Source organism: Frieseomelitta varia, unplaced genomic scaffold, assembly GCF_011392965.1.
Source record: "Frieseomelitta varia isolate USP_RPSP 00005682 unplaced genomic scaffold, Fvar_1.2 scaffold_485, whole genome shotgun sequence".
Taxonomy (NCBI): Eukaryota; Metazoa; Arthropoda; class Insecta; order Hymenoptera; family Apidae; genus Frieseomelitta; species Frieseomelitta varia.
The window spans coordinates 105883-122794 of record NW_025110240.1 but is presented as its reverse complement, the minus strand read 5'-3'; the positions used below and the strand labels follow the sequence as shown (position 1 = coordinate 122794).

Sequence of the window (16912 nt, the reverse complement as noted above, 5' to 3'; positions counted from 1 at the left end):
TTAAGATATAAGATTTATTTGTGAATTCTTTGGCTCAGAGGGCGTTATTAATATATATATAATATGCGCAAAACGCAAAATTTGAAACTTCGCGCTCGACAATTGTTCAATAATCTTTACATGCGACACGCAGTTCTCTAGAATTCTCATTACTTTATAATGCTTTTTATTATTCTAATGCTTTTCGAAATGGTTAAAATACTTTATATATATATATAAAACAACGAAATTAATTTCATAATGCGATAAATATACTTCATAATTTTCGTGTTTAATACTTCTGATATATTCCAAGATATATTCTGTAGTAACAGAACTAATTATAAGAACGAAAACTTCTCTGATGGAATCTGTGTGAAAAAATTAGCAGGATGTGTAAATCTTAATCGGAGTTTTGAAATCGATTGAGAAGCCATTGGAAGAATATACATATAAATATAGATCCATTGTAATCACATTTATGGAATAGTAGAATGCTAAATACATGAAGATTACACTGGATTATTTGGACTCCAATGTGTGTATGCATGTGTATGCAGTCTTACGGTCCATGGCTGATTATAGTTATATTTTGAATTTTGCAAGGCTGTAGATTGGTAATTTGTAGCCCCTTTATGGTACTCGCAAGAAAGAAAATATGCTAATTATATTTATAGTGTTATTGATTAGTTATTATTATTTAACATACTCTAACATTTATCGACAGAATTTCTTTATTATATTATAATATTTCATTAATTAGTAATTTTAATTTTAATGATTTTGATGTATACTACATAAAGTAAATCATACGTGACTATCTAATAGTGGAAACTGTTTTTTATTACTATACTAAAATATTACCATACTATACATTACATCATGTACATTTAATTTAATATTTCTTAATATATATAAAACCTCAATGATTTCTTTCTTTTTATGATTCTTTCAAATTTTATAAAAGTACGTGTATATATATATTTTCATATTCCAAATAACAAATCTCATTGCAAGATTCTGCGGTAGCATCACATAAAGTCGAGTTAAAGAATATTACTGCCATTAAAAATTTTTCTAATTTCAGCGAGCAGATAAATTTTATATGAACTTGAAATTACGAAAAATCTACGTCACCGACGTAAAATTTTTATATGTCTACGAGCGAATTTGAAGAAATTTTATGTTATGGGCCTCTAATGTGATAGTTACGTACCTATGGAATGTTAACACGACCTCTGTGCGGAATCGTCTGACATTTTGGGAAGGCAACTGTACGACTGAGTGTGTACTCCGTTGTGTTTTGTATTTTGCGACTGTGCCTACCATCATTGTGGTGATCCGAGTTAATGATTGATGTGATTTACAAGGGTGGACAAAATGTAGAGTGGCGACTTCTTTGAGTCTTTGAGAAGGATCGTCTAGGGAAAGAGGAACGATATCACACGAAATCGGTGTGGAAACTTTTCTTGCAACGCGTATCGATCTCTCTCCACGGGCAATGCATCTTCTTAGCCTATCGTGCTATGTTTGTAAACTATTGACCTTGCCTGTAAAAGATCGGTGAAAAATCCTCAGTCGCAGAGAAATCACGATCGACAATGGAATTCATCGGCGACTACGAGTACAACTCAAAAGATCTGATAGGCCACGGCGCATTCGCCGTGGTCTTCAGAGGTAGACATCGTAAAGTGAGTCTTCCTGCGTTTCTTTGATCATTCAGAATTCTGATCGTAAATAGAAATGATAAAGAGAACAATTTGGCCAGACAATAATTTAACAGTGATTGATCGCAATTGAGGGCCACGAGTAAAAGAGCATGATAAGTTTGTGTTTTATAATTTTGATGTTTGATGGCTAAAAGGGCATATTTTAACATATACACATATTTTAACAATACAGTACTAATGTATTTACAAGTATTCAAACAGTTATAGAAATCTTTTGTTAACATGTTGTATCTGTTGTATAAAACATTTTGAAATTTCGTCAGTATTGTAACAAGATTCAGCTACCATGATTACATTGATAAAGTTTGAAATGTATTTGAAAATATATACATGTAGAAGTTACAAGTATATACATATATATTGTAAAGATTATAAACAGTCAATTATCTTTTATATTAATAAATCTTGGTATTCAGTGGTTCATATTATACATTTATTCATGTTATGTGTTAGTTTTTTCTTTATTAAATATATATTTGCAATGAATATTTTGTAATTTTTATATACATCTTCACATTGATTTCAAATTTTATTAATATAATCATGACTATTATGTTTTTGATTATAATGCTAATGAGATTTCAAAATATTTTATATAATACGTGTAGTATATACATAACAATTTTCATGAAGGTTCCAATACTTTTAGTTGAGACTTAAATTCAGATGGAAGTTTCATTAGAAACCAGTAATATAATGTTATGACAATATTTATGTTATGACAATATGAAATGTTCAAGAAAGTGGCAAAAATATGCATATAATTAATAATAAAATTTATATAAAAAGAAGATAAATAGGTAATATAAAATTAACGACATATTGTATTTGAAAATTGTCCTATAAAACATGAAAAGTATGACTTGTTATATTGTTTTTCTCCTGTCATCTTCAATTACGTGTATTAACAATTATATGACTACCTTTTTCTTTGTAGAAACCAAATTTTGTAGTGGCAATTAAAAGTATCACCAAAAAAAGTTTGGCAAAATCACAGAATCTACTTGGGAAAGAGATCAAAATTTTGAAGGTTTGTAATTTGTAGTTTAATAAGAAATATGTTTGTGCTATATTCTGTTTGTTTTTGACTTGTTATGAAAGAAAAAATATTATTTATTTACATGAAATAACATTGTACAATAATTATATAATACTTATAATTCATAGATTGATTAGTAAAACAATTGTTATTAATTATTAATAAAACAATAATATTTATTATAAAAAATATAAAGGTAATACATATATCATCTCATAAAAGTTGCCTGTGGTTAAGATAGGATGTTTTATATTTTAATAACAGCTGGTTAATGAGTTTGATTGCTGACTAAAACATTATGTTTTAGGAACTAACAGAATTACATCATGAAAATGTTGTCGCTTTATTGGATTGCAAGGTTAGTATAATAAAAATTAATATATAATGCTTATATTAGTAATCATTAAATATTTTTAATTTCTTTATAAATGTTATATAATAGTATTAGTGGTATAATTCTGAATTTATTATTTAGGAGTCTAATCATAATGTCTTCCTGGTTATGGAGTATTGTAATGGTGGGGATTTAGCTGATTATCTAAGTGGTATGTTTTCTATAAAAAAAAAATCTCTTATTAAAATATTGAAATGTCTACAAAAGCTAAAGTTCAACTTATTTATTTTATTTTTTCTTTTTATTTATTCATTAGCAAAAGGAACTCTTTCTGAAGATACTATCAGAGTATTTTTAAAGCAACTAGCAGGTGCAATGAAAGCACTACATGCCAAAGGTGTAGTCCATAGAGATCTTAAACCGCAAAATATTTTACTCAGTCATAATTGTGGCAAGGCTTGTCCACAGCCACACCAGATAACATTAAAGATTGGTAAGTATTATTTATTTGTTTTTGCAATTTATTCAATTTAATTGGAAATATAAGTAAAGATCAAAGATTTTAAAATATACTTTTTAAATTCCAGCGGATTTTGGGTTTGCTAGATTCTTACAAGATGGTGTAATGGCAGCAACATTATGCGGTTCACCAATGTATATGGCACCAGAAGTTATAATGTCACTTCAATATGATGCAAAAGCAGATCTCTGGTCTTTAGGAACGATAGTTTTTCAATGTCTTACTGGAAAAGCTCCATTTCAAGCTCATACACCTCAAGCTTTGAAATTATTTTATGAGAAAAATGCAAATCTTGGACCTAAGTACGTTAAGCAATGTTTCTTTTTTTCGCCAAGAAACAAAAGCCATATTCATTTTTTTTGTGTTTTAATTGCTTATATTTTAGAATTCCACCTGGAACTTCACCTGAATTATCAGATCTTTTAATGGGCTTGTTAAGACGTAATGCTAGAGATCGTATGCCATTCGATGAATTCTTTGGGCATCCTTTCCTTCAAGGTTCCAGGGAAAGCCCAAGTCCTGTTCCTGCTGAACTTCCTGCTTCTCCAGGAACACTAGCGATTCAAGTGGGTACAGCTGTTACAAGATTAGAACCAGAAACTACTAGTCCGTGTTCCAGTCCTGAAGATGACTTTGTACTTGTGCCAAGTGATCTCAGCAGTGACACAGACAATAATACTAATACGCAAATAAAGTACGTAGTTTAACAATATAATCTATATAAAAGATTTTTATTTATTATGTTTATAATATTGTTATTAATTGATTAGGTATGTCAAACAAACTAGTAGAGAAGCAGTGAGTCCACCACGACCATGCTTCCTTCCCATTTCGGAACCAATTCCTGTTCCGTCTCAAAGAAGTATTGCACAACCATCATCTCCTTCTACTAATGTAAGATCAGGAAGTAGTGTTGTTCCTCGCTCTCAACCTATAAGTATGAAACGCAGTGTGGATACGCATAGGAGTCATGCTCCTGACATTGGCTCTCTTAGTCCACCTAGTGTTCAATTTGTTATTGGTACACCACCCAGTAGGAGGTACAAACAATACAAACTTTCTGTTCATATAAATTATTTTATATATATGATATATAATTTTATGATGATATTTAATTTTATTGTATAATTTTATTTAACTGTAATTATTTTCAGATTAAGTGAAACACCTCCACCGCCAAATACATGGCAAGTTAGTCCTGTTGCAAGGCATTCACATACTTCCAGTGGGACGTCTCCATTACGGCGTTCGACTGGGAATAATAGTGCATCTTCGCCATTACTAACAGGGCCATTAGCAGTCTTAGGTTCTCCTACATCGAGAGCATTTCAGGATAATAACAACACACTGAGACATTCACCAGTTATTCCTTTTGGTACAAGAGCTGTTACTCTTCCTGAAATATCTGGTGCGTATGTTTGTATTCTAACAAAAGAAATATTTTATACTAACTAAAGGGTAATAATTTTGTATTTTTTTTTACATTAAATTTACAGAAGCGGGTAGTTTCCAGAATCTTTTACCAGAAGTAAATCCTACGATAGATGATCAGCCATTGACGTTCTTCGCACCTGAACTTCCAGAGGAGACGCTTTTGGAACGAGAACACAACGAAATATTAGCAAAGTTAAACTTTGTTGTTGCATTATGCGAATGTGTGTGTGAAGTAGCAAGAACAAAAGCAGGACCTTTAGGTGCGCCTTTAGGTGGTATTGAACAAGCAAGCACTGCTGCAACGAGGAGAAGAGCAGAACAAGTAATTTTACTTGTCAGAGCTCTTCAATGGCTCAGTTCTGGATTAAGTCTTGCAACTCAACAATTGAAGGCTGGTCGGTTGCAGCCAACTGCCACCGTTAAAGATGGTAATTTATTTATTTCGTTTATTCTAATTTCTGCATATAAAATATAATAATATGAAAATGATGACAATTTCAGTTGTAAACACAATGAACGAAAAATTTAGAACATGTCTTGCTGAATGTAAACAGCTCAATAGTGCTGGGCTTCTTCATCAGACTGGAGCTACTGCAGATAAAATTCTGTATAATCATGCCATTCAAATGGTAAGTGTGGCCAATTTTCTTTTTCTTTTCTTATGAATTTGGTAGATTTACCAAATTGTATATGTTGATGTATATGTATTTATGAAGAGTTAACTTTTTCCACAGTGCCAATCAGCAGCACTTGATGAATTGTTTGGTAATCCTGCAGAATGTTTCCAGCGGTATCATACAGCACAGATATTGCTCCATTCTTTGTCACAACATGTCAGCCACAGTCAAGATAGAGCCCTCCTTATTAAATGTAATTTATATATATATATTTTTTTTTTATTCTGGAATGTATTTTCTTATTTTAATTTATTATTTTATTATATTCTAGATAAAGATGCTGTTGAAAAACGCTTGTACGTACTTCAACAACAAGGTTACATTTACGCAACTGACCCTACATAGCGCTTGTGAAAAATGGCAGCAGAGTACAGTGACCCGCCCAAATCTGTACCGTGCTCGATATCTCTTTTCTGTAAGATATTCTGCCCTATTCTGTATAAAACCTGTTAATTCATTGATCATAATGATCTTGCTACAAAGATGACATTGTAGAAAATTTAAGATGACATATATAATACAGTTTGTTAGATCTTATACAGAATAGGATAGATTACTCTGCGGAAGAATACGAAAGTGATTCTGTACAAGTTTCTTTATATGATTTATTAATGATGCGAATAATGAATTATAATTATATATATAATATAGATATTATATTATATATATATATTGTAATGTACGTATGGTTGATTAACTTTATGACTAACCTTTATTTCATATCAAACAATAAACATGTGTATACTAATAGCATTGTGCGTTCAATGCAAGGCACATTTCTTATTAAATGGTAATGATATAATAACTGTAAAAAAAATAGAGTAAAACATTGTTTTCATTAGGTGATTTACATTAATGTTGTTTGCTACAAAAGAATCATCAAGTACATTATTTTTTCTTTTCATCTGCAGCTGGTTCGATGCTTGGTTTGTTATTCTTATAAATTGTATAGTTCAATGCTGTAGCAAGAGTAGTCCATGCTAAATATGGAATAATCAAATAACCAGCAAGTGGATTCACATGATAGAAAGACACACCCATTGCTACAGTGCTTCCCCACAATAAAACAATTTCATATAAAGCCTAAAAAGCCATGAAAGAAGATAATTAGAAAAGTAATTAAAACCTATGATATGTTTATTTCTATCAAAATACCCATTTTATCTCGTGTAATCCAAAGAATAATGGTGTCCAAGACCAATTTAATATTAAATTAGTTCCATAAATAGAAAGAGGTACTATTGCTTCTCTGAAACCACCACCATCTTTCCACACTAAATATGAAGAATATCCTATTGTGCAATAGAGAGTTGTCCATACTGGAGCAAATGCCCAGTTTGGTGGAGTCCAAGATGGTCTATTCAAAGACTGTTAAGTATCATCAAAAAGATTTATTATCTGATTTTTATTTGAAAAGAATATCAATATAATTAAAAGAATTTCAATATAATCTATTAATCATATATTATACATTGCAATTTATTAAAACCGAGTGAATTTTTTTTAATATAAAAACAATGCAGTCATTTTATTAATATTTTTTAAGTTACTGAATATATATAAGATTTTTTTTAAGACTATGTTGTAATAAAATGAAATGCAAATATATGATTTATTTAAAAACAAATTCTTATTTTATAGTAATTAAACATTTAATGCCGGTTTTTATATACATTTTCTTATAGATTAAATCTATCGGTTAAAATTTTTAGAGTTTACTATTTCTAGATGTTACTACTGTATTTGAATGGTTCTAACGATTAATCGATTTAATTACCTCATACCAGGGTTTAATATTTTTTCTAGTGAAGTAACTTCCGGCCCATCCTCCTATATTAGGGTGAATAACAGCTCCAACAACTGGCCAAGATATTTTACTGAGGCATTTTACAGGCATTTTACTGAGAAGAAAATATTGTTCAACTATTTCCAACAGTACTGATGAAAATGTACGCCACTATCTTTGCGACTGACGTTTTTTCAGTAATGTAACTACGAAGAAACACTATCGGCACACTCACACATTTTTAGTATTCGTTATCATGTACATTGGTAACAATGAGTATGAGTGAAATTGCATTGTCATGAACAGTTATGCAATATAATGCAATTAATGTGAAATATTTCTCATGCACAGGATTGAAAATGAAAATAATGTACTAATAATAATAAAAAAAATAATTCCATTACAGATCGAAAGTTCAATATCTTTTAACACAATAGATCGCTGTTTTTTCTGTATAAAATTTGCTGTTAATAAACGATAGGAAGATTTCAATTAAATTATTCAATAACAATTCTTTATGTCAAACGATATTAGATATAAGATTATTTTATACTATTAATTTTCTACGTTGAAAATATAAATATAAATATATGCAAGTGCGTGTATACATATATTATTGGAAATTGTTGTTTTTATTTAATGTTAGGCATATTACATATTTCTATTTACATATATAATTTAATAAATATATTAAAAACAAAACAAATAAATTCATGTTACATAAATATGCGATGTGTCATGCATAATAATTATAAATGACTATTAATTGTAATATGAGTAGCTAATGAGCACACAGGTGTGTGCACGAAGATATATTATTTTGATTAAATTATCATAATAATACATAATGACACGCACACACAGGCGCACAATGTACACATATGTACTTATGTGTCTTTATGTGAATATAATTTTGTAGATAAAATCATTTTTCTTTTTTACTTAGTAGAATATATATTTGTGTTTAGAGCAATAAAAATTTGTTTGTACTTTCAAATTGTAAACTTAAATTTCAACATGAACTTTACTAAGTATAAAATATAACATTCTTAAAAACCATTTAATAAATTTTAATCTAATAATTTAATAAGATGAATAAAAATTAGATGATTTTTTACATGAAATTGGTATATTGAGAAAGTGCACAAATATATTTTAATTTTATTTAAAAAAATAAGCACGTCTAAATTTATATCATGTTGATATCTATAAAAATAAACATTGAAAATATGCAAAAGTTTGTTAACATATGAAAAGACATACAAAAAGAATACTTTCAAAGAATTCATTTCTATATTGCAGGTTAATATATTTTAAATGCAGCTTGTGTCTAATGAAAGTGAGAGAAAGATGACAATACATGGAAGAAAGAATTTTGAAGTACTTTGTTTATTTTTGGTTTGAATTCATTAATTAGACTTATTTTTTATTTTATTTGCATTTTTCCATTGTTTTTTCCTCCAACATTTGCATTTTTCTAATTCACATTTGTGAATGTTTATTTTACATTTAATCTTTTTATCACATTTGCTTTCGTCAATTTTATTTTATTCGCATTTCTGAGCTTTCATGTCTTTTTCTACATTTATTTCCTTTTTACGTTCGAATTTAGAGGAAAACACTCCAGCAAAATGGTATTTTACGCGTTCTCTTAATTTTTGACGAATTACCATAATAGTTGTTATTGTATTACCTAGGAACAATACCAAGAACATGCCACTAAGAACTGGGACATGCCATGTAGCTTCTGGATAGGATATTAATGTGAATAAGACATATGCGTTGTATAACTGAAATATATATCCAACGAAAAGGAATGGCAATAGAAACGATAATCCGCGCCACATCCAAGAGTGGAAACCTTCGATTGTAATATCCATATTATGCCTTTCACCTAATGCTTTTAATCGATATAAAACACCCCGCTGGTAGAAAAATTGCAAGGATTGTACTACACCTGTAAAAAGAACATATTTTGTTTTGATGTCAACAAAAAAAATTATTACAAATTTCTAGATAAATAACATACTGATATAAACATTGAACCATATAAATTGTTGTCTAAATGCATACCACGGCCCTATGTTAGGCCATACTAATAAAACACCAGATATTACAGTTGAGAGGAAATGATGAAATCTCCACCAGCCTTTTATTCTTGAACCATTTACTTTTAATATACTTTCTCTTATTGTCAGTGTACAATAATACCAGACTAAAAGGAACATAAAACTAAGTTCCAAAGTTCTGTAACAAATATTATCAATGATGTCCATATCTGACTATTATAAACTTTTTATTTTATTACAGAATAAACAACATATATTACCTGATATTAGTTACCAGATTTAGCACAGATAAAATAAGACCAATTACAGAAAGAACCAATTTAAATTTTTCATATTCATCTTTATATTTAAACCTGAAAAATAAATGAAATGTTGAGTGTATATTCTACGATATACGTGTCTTGAATATGTCATTATTACTTTTATTCTTACTTATCATTTTTGTTTAATATAGAAACATTAACATTGCCTAAAATAATTTGAAGATATGTGCCATTTGGTTTTGGTAAGATTTGTTCCATTTCATGTAACTGTTGCTCTCTTTTAGCCATCTCCTTGCTTAAACTTTTTTGTGCTTCGCTTGCATGTAATCTGCAGTTGTGAGAAAACGTATTTATTTGTTTAATAATTAATGAGTATGAATACATTAAAACTAATTACTTACTGTTTGAGTGATTTTGATATTACACTCATCCGGTATTTCTGATGAGAAATTCCTTTTAAACATTTTGCTTGAAGTTCTCCTACTTCCTCTAATTTTGCAAGATATTCTTTATTCAATGCCTGTTAACAAAATTGAAATGTTACCATTTTAAATAAAACACCGCGTAATACTTAAAATACTTCACACAATATGGAAAAATAATTGTAATGAATGTATTGATTAAATAACGAACAATTAACAAAAAGAGCAAGGAAATATCCCGCGATAATATTTATAACACATTTATGAAAATATGCTAGAAAAAAAGTATTTGCATTTCACAGAACGTTACATAGAAATATTTTTATACACTGGTTTGTTTTGCGGGTATTGGATAAATAAAAAATACACTTAACCTCACAGAAAATGGTCCAACGTGCAAATCACTGACAACCTCAGTACCCAGGATTAACAAAAAATTATCTTACTTCTAATTCCTTGTAATCTTGTGCTAGGTCGTTCCAATCTTTTAAACAGGATTCGACATCGGTATCCATCGCAGCAAAAAAAAAGGGACGATGACCAACGACTCACTAAAATTCAGATGCGCAACGATTCGTTGTGTTCCTTTAGTCAAGTACTTCCTCGTGCATCTAGCAATAGAGTGCTCTAAAAGTCGCCTCTTCATCATCCTGATCTTTAAACCTTCGACATATGATAAGAATACAATTCGAATATTGTGTAAAAAGAATTAATTTAATTCAACATTGAAATTTGCATAATCGGGTATTTCTAATTTAAGGTTTATTAATTTGATATGTATTTTTTTTTAAACATTTTAACAAGTTTTTTTTATAAACATATAACATAGATTTTTATAAATCCAATAAAAGATTTCGGACAACAATTTTGGATAATATTCATTGGTTCCTATAAATAGACGATAGAAAAAGTTTTGATGTTACATCAAATTTTTTAAATTTCTGTTTTTAACTAAATTTTTTAAATTGTATTTTGATAGTAAAAAAATTTATTATTTTATTCTCATAAAATAATGAATTAAATATAATTGTAGTTGTTAAGTTTGATAAAATATGTCCGATAAATTATTTCTCAATAAATTTGTATGTTCCACTAATGTCCATCTTATATAATTTAAGTGATAATAGCATCATGTACATTAGTTATATTTAGTATTTACTTAATTATAATATGATTTAAATAAATGACAATAAAATTAATATATTGCCAGCATGAATAATTAAGAAATCATATGAACAACTTAAAAATAAAAATTTTTAAGAAACAAAATTATAATTTTATCTAATTTTTTAAGCTTTAAAAATATAATGATTTTATATTTTGTGATATATTCTGTATATTAAGTTATAAACATATAATATAGCCTCAAAGGACAAAGATTATTAGAACTAATATTGCCCCAAAATAGGGCAATCAAGGAATATTGATTTCTTAATATTTAATTCTAATTGCAATTCAAACAAAATTACGTTTTGCTCATTAATGCTGCAAATATAGATCGTTTTTTTCTCTGATGTCATTTATTTTTTCAACTTATATAATAGTATAATTAGGAATTTAAAGTTTCTGGATTATGAACTGGATTGTCAAACTGTTATTCTGATAAATTATTGATTATTAATCATTATTTGCAAACAGTACAATACAGCCAGTTAATTTAAACCGCATCCTATTGCATTATTAAATGTAAGTAAATTTTTTCATGGTCGTTTTTTATGATCAGACAACTTCACCGATCTACAAAGATAAAAGCGCTTTGCATTCTGATAAACAGGTTCCTTTATATTCAACCATCGCACTTTATTTCGTCTGTTCAGCATTGATTTTCTGACCGAATGCGTGAAAATCGTTACCTTCATGGACTTATTATTTATTATGGAATACACGATAAGCATTTCTTTAGAGATATTACTTACTTTTAGTACAACAGAAATATAAGACAATTTTTAATTATTAACAATAACAAAAATTTTCTTGTTTGGATATATAATTGCAATTAATATATCTTTATAATATTCATATATTAGTAAACTTTATTTTAGTGAACCTTTATATGCACATATTACTTAAAATATTTTTTGAGCCAGCATATAAAATGTAAAAATATGATTTCTTTCATAAAAAGAATAACAAATGAAAATAAAATGAATTTTGTCAGTGATTATTTTTTACAATGGAACTATTTTGCCTCGGTATATACAAAACTAGATATTCCGTTTCGTTCCGTAGTACAACGGAAAAACACGAAAGTAGATGGAAATCGGATGCATTGAACAGAGCATTATTTGTAAATGCTATCGCTCTGTTCAAAATCTAACTTTATTCAATTTTACAAACAGAATATCTGTCTTCTTTATCTATGTAAATCATGTTTTATCATACTTTTAGGTCTGCTGTATTTCCTTGAAAAAATCTTGTATAAGTCTTTGATACCATTAAATATTGACAATTGCTTTTTATACTTTTTGGTTGATTGCTTTTTATACTTTAAATATTGATGAATATAGATTGTATTAAAATTAATAAATATAAAATTTCAACTGATTCAGGCGTTAAATATTTTAGTAATAATAAGTACTAGTAAATAAGTAGTAGTAGTAAATACAATGTAATAATTATATTTTATTATATTGTATTATATTATATTATATTATATTATAGTAGGATAAAGCATAAATTTGTTCATATGTTTGAATGAAATTTTATATAGCTCATAATCCTTTATTCTTGGAACCTCACACGTGGTCCCCCACTCGATGTAAGAAATTTCAGTAGGAGATTTAAATATCTTCGAAACTGTTAAACAGCGTGCAGTAGTCGGGCGACAGGGGCTCGGGATAATCGTGAGAAAGTATCAGTGTTTGCTAACAGTTGAAAAACAATCTGATAGTGTAAAAATTATTATTCTTACTTTAAACAATTTTAGTGTTTTGGTCTCTCTAAAAATAAAAAAATTTGCTGATTTGATTGTTCAATAATAATATTTATAGAAAGACTAGTATTATAGATACAAATATCATCCTATAATAAACGGTATGATTTATCTGTTTTATAACATTTTCATTTTTTTTTTTATGGCTTTTATTATAGTGATTATCTATTGATTTATATATATAACAATTAAAAGTACGTACCAAGGAAAATATTATTATACATTGTCAATATATGATAAATGTGCGTTCATTATTTCTCTAATACCAGCATCGTGAAATTGTTATGGGATACGCACAATACGGATCCTATAACGTATAAAATAATTGTGAATAACTATTAAGATAATAAGACAACTGATGAAATTGTACAAACGGTGATTTATGCTAATCGCTCGTTCTAATATTAATCTCGACGCCACTGTAATCGGTTTGAAAATAAGAACACAGTGAATCACAAAACGAAGGAATTCTCGTGGAAGAAAGTGGAAACCTGCAGCGGAGGGGTAAACGGCTTCTAGTTAACGGTCATAGTAAACGGTATTCGATCTTCTTCTTTGCGTGTCTACCAGTGTTTCATAACTACCGTGTAACTCCAATATCTTCCATGAATTCCGCTCTCTTTTTACGATTCCTCACTTCCTGTTACCGTGCCTAGTTCCGGTTACCGGAACCGGAAACCGCAATAATTGCTGAGGTGTTCGGAATCAAGTGCAACCTGAAAAGGCATTTCACCGTGAGAGAGAATTATAATCGATCGCAGTATCAGATTAACGCGAGGATCAGCATTAAACGCAATGATCATAGAAAAGATACTATCGCCGCTCTGAATTGTCCGCCAAGTGTTATCGTCGAATTGAACTCGAGTTATCAAATATGACACCCGGAGAAAGAAAAGAAGAGCTCCTTCGAGAGTGGCGTTAAACGATTCGCATTCCGATGAAGTCATTTCTGAGATTTCGATGAGGAAACGTCTCGCCTGCAAGAAGAAAAGAAAAAGACGAAAGGAAGGTTGAAATTTTTAACACGAACGTATTCGCAACGTATGTTTTGTAGTTGTAAAATACACGTTACGAAGTAATAACGTAGCATCGGTTATTTTTCGCATTATACGGCAGATAAGAGAGAGAGAGGAATGATGAAGCTGAAAGTTGCGCAAAATGTTTTGAAAACCGGCAAATCTGTGAAGGTATCTGACGGCGTTACCGCGGCGAAACACTGCGTATCTGGTTGCGGTTATACTGGCGCGACGCAAACACCAAGGATCGATGATCTCTCCGATATCTCGAAATCAATAGATGGCGCGAATCGATCGAAGGAGTCAGTCGTCGAGAAGTCGCGCGACAGAAATTTTGCTACAGTGGCGGTGACTGCGACTGAAACTATTGTGCAAGAAGCACCAGAGCCACGTGGTATCCCCGTTTTCGGAACGCTTCTGTCGTTTATTCTCGCCGGTGGTCCAAAGAGACAACACGAGTACGTTGACAGACGGCACAAGGAATTGGGCTCAGTTTACAGGGAACGCCTAGGTCCAATTACAGCAGTTTTTGTAAACTCAACACATGAGTTTCGAAGAGTTTTTAGATTGGAAGGGTCCGCGCCGAAACACTTCTTACCAGAAGCTTGGACACTGTACAACGAGACACGGAAATGTCGACGCGGTTTGCTGTTCATGTACAGTAATTTTAAGCTTCTCTCTCTTAAAAACTAAAAATAGCTGCACGTTTGAAGGTCGTGGAATAAAAATACGAATCTCTCATTTTTATTTTTACCACCGACGCCGGGTGTCAACGATGTTAAATGGAACTTTTAAAGTGAAATTTCTGTTTGAATAGGGACGGCGAAGAATGGATATACTTTCGTAAGATTTTAAATAAAGTGATGCTGGCGCCAGATCCAACGAATTTAATGTTCCAACCGTGTCAAGACGCGGCTGTCGAACTCAGGGAAAAATGGCAAAAACAGATCAAGACCGATGCTGTTATAACGAATTTACAGGTTCAACTTTATCAATGGTCCCTCGAGGGTAAAAATAAATTTTATTGAAGTCTAATTAAGATTTTTTTTTAGTTGAAAATTCGAGAGATAAAGATATCTATAGAAGCTTGTTGTTTCTTCTTTTTTTTTTTTACAGCAATGATGGCTACGTTAATGGGATCGTGTTGGCATTATTACAAGCAACAGCTATCTCGAGACTTCGAAGTATTGGCGGAGGTCTTGTACAAAATATTTGAATATTCAGCTAAATTATCTGTGATACCAGCTAAGCTAGCTATGAATTTACGCTTTCCTGTTTGGAGGAAATTCGTCGCGTCTGCTGATATAGCGTTCGAAATTGTTCGAACACTGGTACCGGAAATGACTACATTAGGTGGCGACGGTTTGTTGAAAAAAATGATGGATGAAGGTATCCGAGCCGAGGATGCAATCTGCATTGTTACCGACTTCATTTTGGCAGCTGGTGATACGGTTAGATCGAATGTAGTTGAGAAAATGAAATTTTACATTTAAAGTTTAAATGAAAAATTTCTTCTTTTTTTGTTTTATTTGAATTTAAAAATTAATAAACAATGGAATAAATAGAATGAAGTTAAAAAGAAATTAAATCATATTTTAAGAATTAAATATTTTATGCATTTGTTAATACTCGAAAACTAATTCTGTGTTTTTTGTATTCAGACAGCGACCACTTTGCAGTGGACATTGCTACTGTTGTGTAATTACCCTGAGAAACAAGAAGAATTATTTGAACAATTGAAGGATGTTCCGCAGAGAGATTTATTACGCGTACCATTGTTAAAAGGCGTAATTAAAGAATCTTTTCGACTCTATCCCATAGCTCCATTTATATCTAGATATTTACCAAAAGATAGTGTGATTGGTAATTACTTTGTACCAAAAGGGGTAAGTAAATCTATATTACTATGTGTCATTTACAATAAATATATATTACATGTATCATTTACAATGAATAATAAATATTAAAATAGCCATTCTTGGATATTATAGGAACTGCTCGTATTATCACTTTATTCGAGTGGTCGCGACGCAGCGAACTTTTCGCAACCAAATGAATTCCTTCCGGAAAGATGGATCAGAACGGAAAAAGGTACTTACCAAGGTGTAATGCATCCGCATGGTAGTTTACCATTTGCTTTAGGTGCTAGAAGCTGCATTGGTCGAAAATTGGCAGAAATACAAATATCGCTTGCATTAGCACAGGTACGAAAATAATGAAATTAAATCAAGATTTACTGAATTTATTTGACTTTATCTTAAAAAATTGCAGCTAGTTAAGTCGTTCAAAATAGAATGTATAAATAAGGATCAAGTGGAATTAATTTTACATTTGATATCTGTACCTTCGAAGTCGATAAAATTAAAGCTGACAGAAAGGACATAACAAATAATGTGTAATATAACGAAATGAAGTATCGTCGTATAGGAGAGTATTTTTTTCTATTTCTTGTTTTTTATTTACTTGTTTCTTCGAAGCAATGTTTTACCCGTATACATTTATATTGAATAAACTGACGTTCAAATATTTTCGTTCTACATGCATACATACATACATACATACATACATAGATACATACATACATACATAGATACATACATACATACATACATGTGTGCACGTGTAAGTTAATTATTTACAATTATCAACATTTAAATATATATATTATATATATATTTAATTAATATATAATTGTACATTTACAATATATA

General features: G+C 30.0%; 4 protein-coding genes across 7 annotated transcripts; 2 read left to right on the top strand and 2 right to left on the bottom strand.

Annotated features, from left to right (window-relative positions):
- The first annotated feature begins 1217 nt into the window (after positions 1-1217).
- Positions 1218-6945, top strand: LOC122532955 (serine/threonine-protein kinase unc-51). 2 transcript variants are annotated; one of them, XM_043662178.1, is made up of 13 exons: positions 1219-1670; positions 2647-2739; positions 3056-3106; positions 3224-3293; positions 3399-3575; positions 3670-3904; positions 3988-4296; positions 4373-4642; positions 4757-5010; positions 5099-5464; positions 5538-5665; positions 5771-5906; positions 5985-6945. In XM_043662178.1, exons 1-13 carry the CDS (start codon positions 1581-1583, stop codon positions 6056-6058), a joined length of 2253 nt encoding a protein of 750 aa, XP_043518113.1. In that variant the 5' UTR covers positions 1219-1580; the 3' UTR covers positions 6059-6945. The 2 variants fall into 2 exon arrangements, with proteins under 2 accessions (XP_043518115.1, XP_043518113.1); XM_043662180.1 differs by lacking the exon at positions 3056-3106 and having other exon boundaries at positions 1218-1670.
- On the bottom strand, positions 6531-7758 carry LOC122532960 (translocator protein). The gene is made up of 3 exons (XM_043662187.1): positions 7491-7758; positions 6869-7081; positions 6531-6796 (listed from the first exon to the last, which is right to left on the bottom strand). The coding sequence occupies exons 1-3, from the start codon at positions 7608-7610 to the stop codon at positions 6602-6604; spliced, it is 528 nt and encodes a 175-aa protein (XP_043518122.1). The 5' UTR covers positions 7611-7758; the 3' UTR covers positions 6531-6601.
- Positions 7759-8112: 354 nt separating this feature from the next.
- Positions 8113-10920, bottom strand: LOC122532958 (transmembrane protein 120 homolog). Of its 2 annotated transcripts, none has more exons than XM_043662184.1 (6): positions 10700-10920; positions 10233-10351; positions 10001-10159; positions 9829-9921; positions 9529-9746; positions 8113-9456 (listed from the first exon to the last, which is right to left on the bottom strand). In XM_043662184.1, the coding sequence occupies exons 1-6, from the start codon at positions 10766-10768 to the stop codon at positions 9047-9049; spliced, it is 1068 nt and encodes a 355-aa protein (XP_043518119.1). In that variant the 5' UTR covers positions 10769-10920; the 3' UTR covers positions 8113-9046. The 2 variants fall into 2 exon arrangements, with proteins under 2 accessions (XP_043518119.1, XP_043518120.1); XM_043662185.1 differs by having other exon boundaries at positions 10628-10769.
- A 2139-nt stretch (positions 10921-13059) lies between these two features.
- LOC122532950 (cytochrome P450 315a1, mitochondrial) lies at positions 13060-16727 on the top strand. 2 transcript variants are annotated; one of them, XM_043662165.1, is made up of 6 exons: positions 13060-14857; positions 15019-15209; positions 15318-15652; positions 15863-16087; positions 16193-16405; positions 16473-16727. In XM_043662165.1, the coding sequence occupies exons 1-6, from the start codon at positions 14319-14321 to the stop codon at positions 16584-16586; spliced, it is 1617 nt and encodes a 538-aa protein (XP_043518100.1). In that variant the 5' UTR covers positions 13060-14318; the 3' UTR covers positions 16587-16727. The 2 variants fall into 2 exon arrangements, with proteins under 2 accessions (XP_043518100.1, XP_043518101.1); XM_043662166.1 differs by having other exon boundaries at positions 14701-14862.
- The last annotated feature ends 185 nt before the right edge of the window (positions 16728-16912 follow it).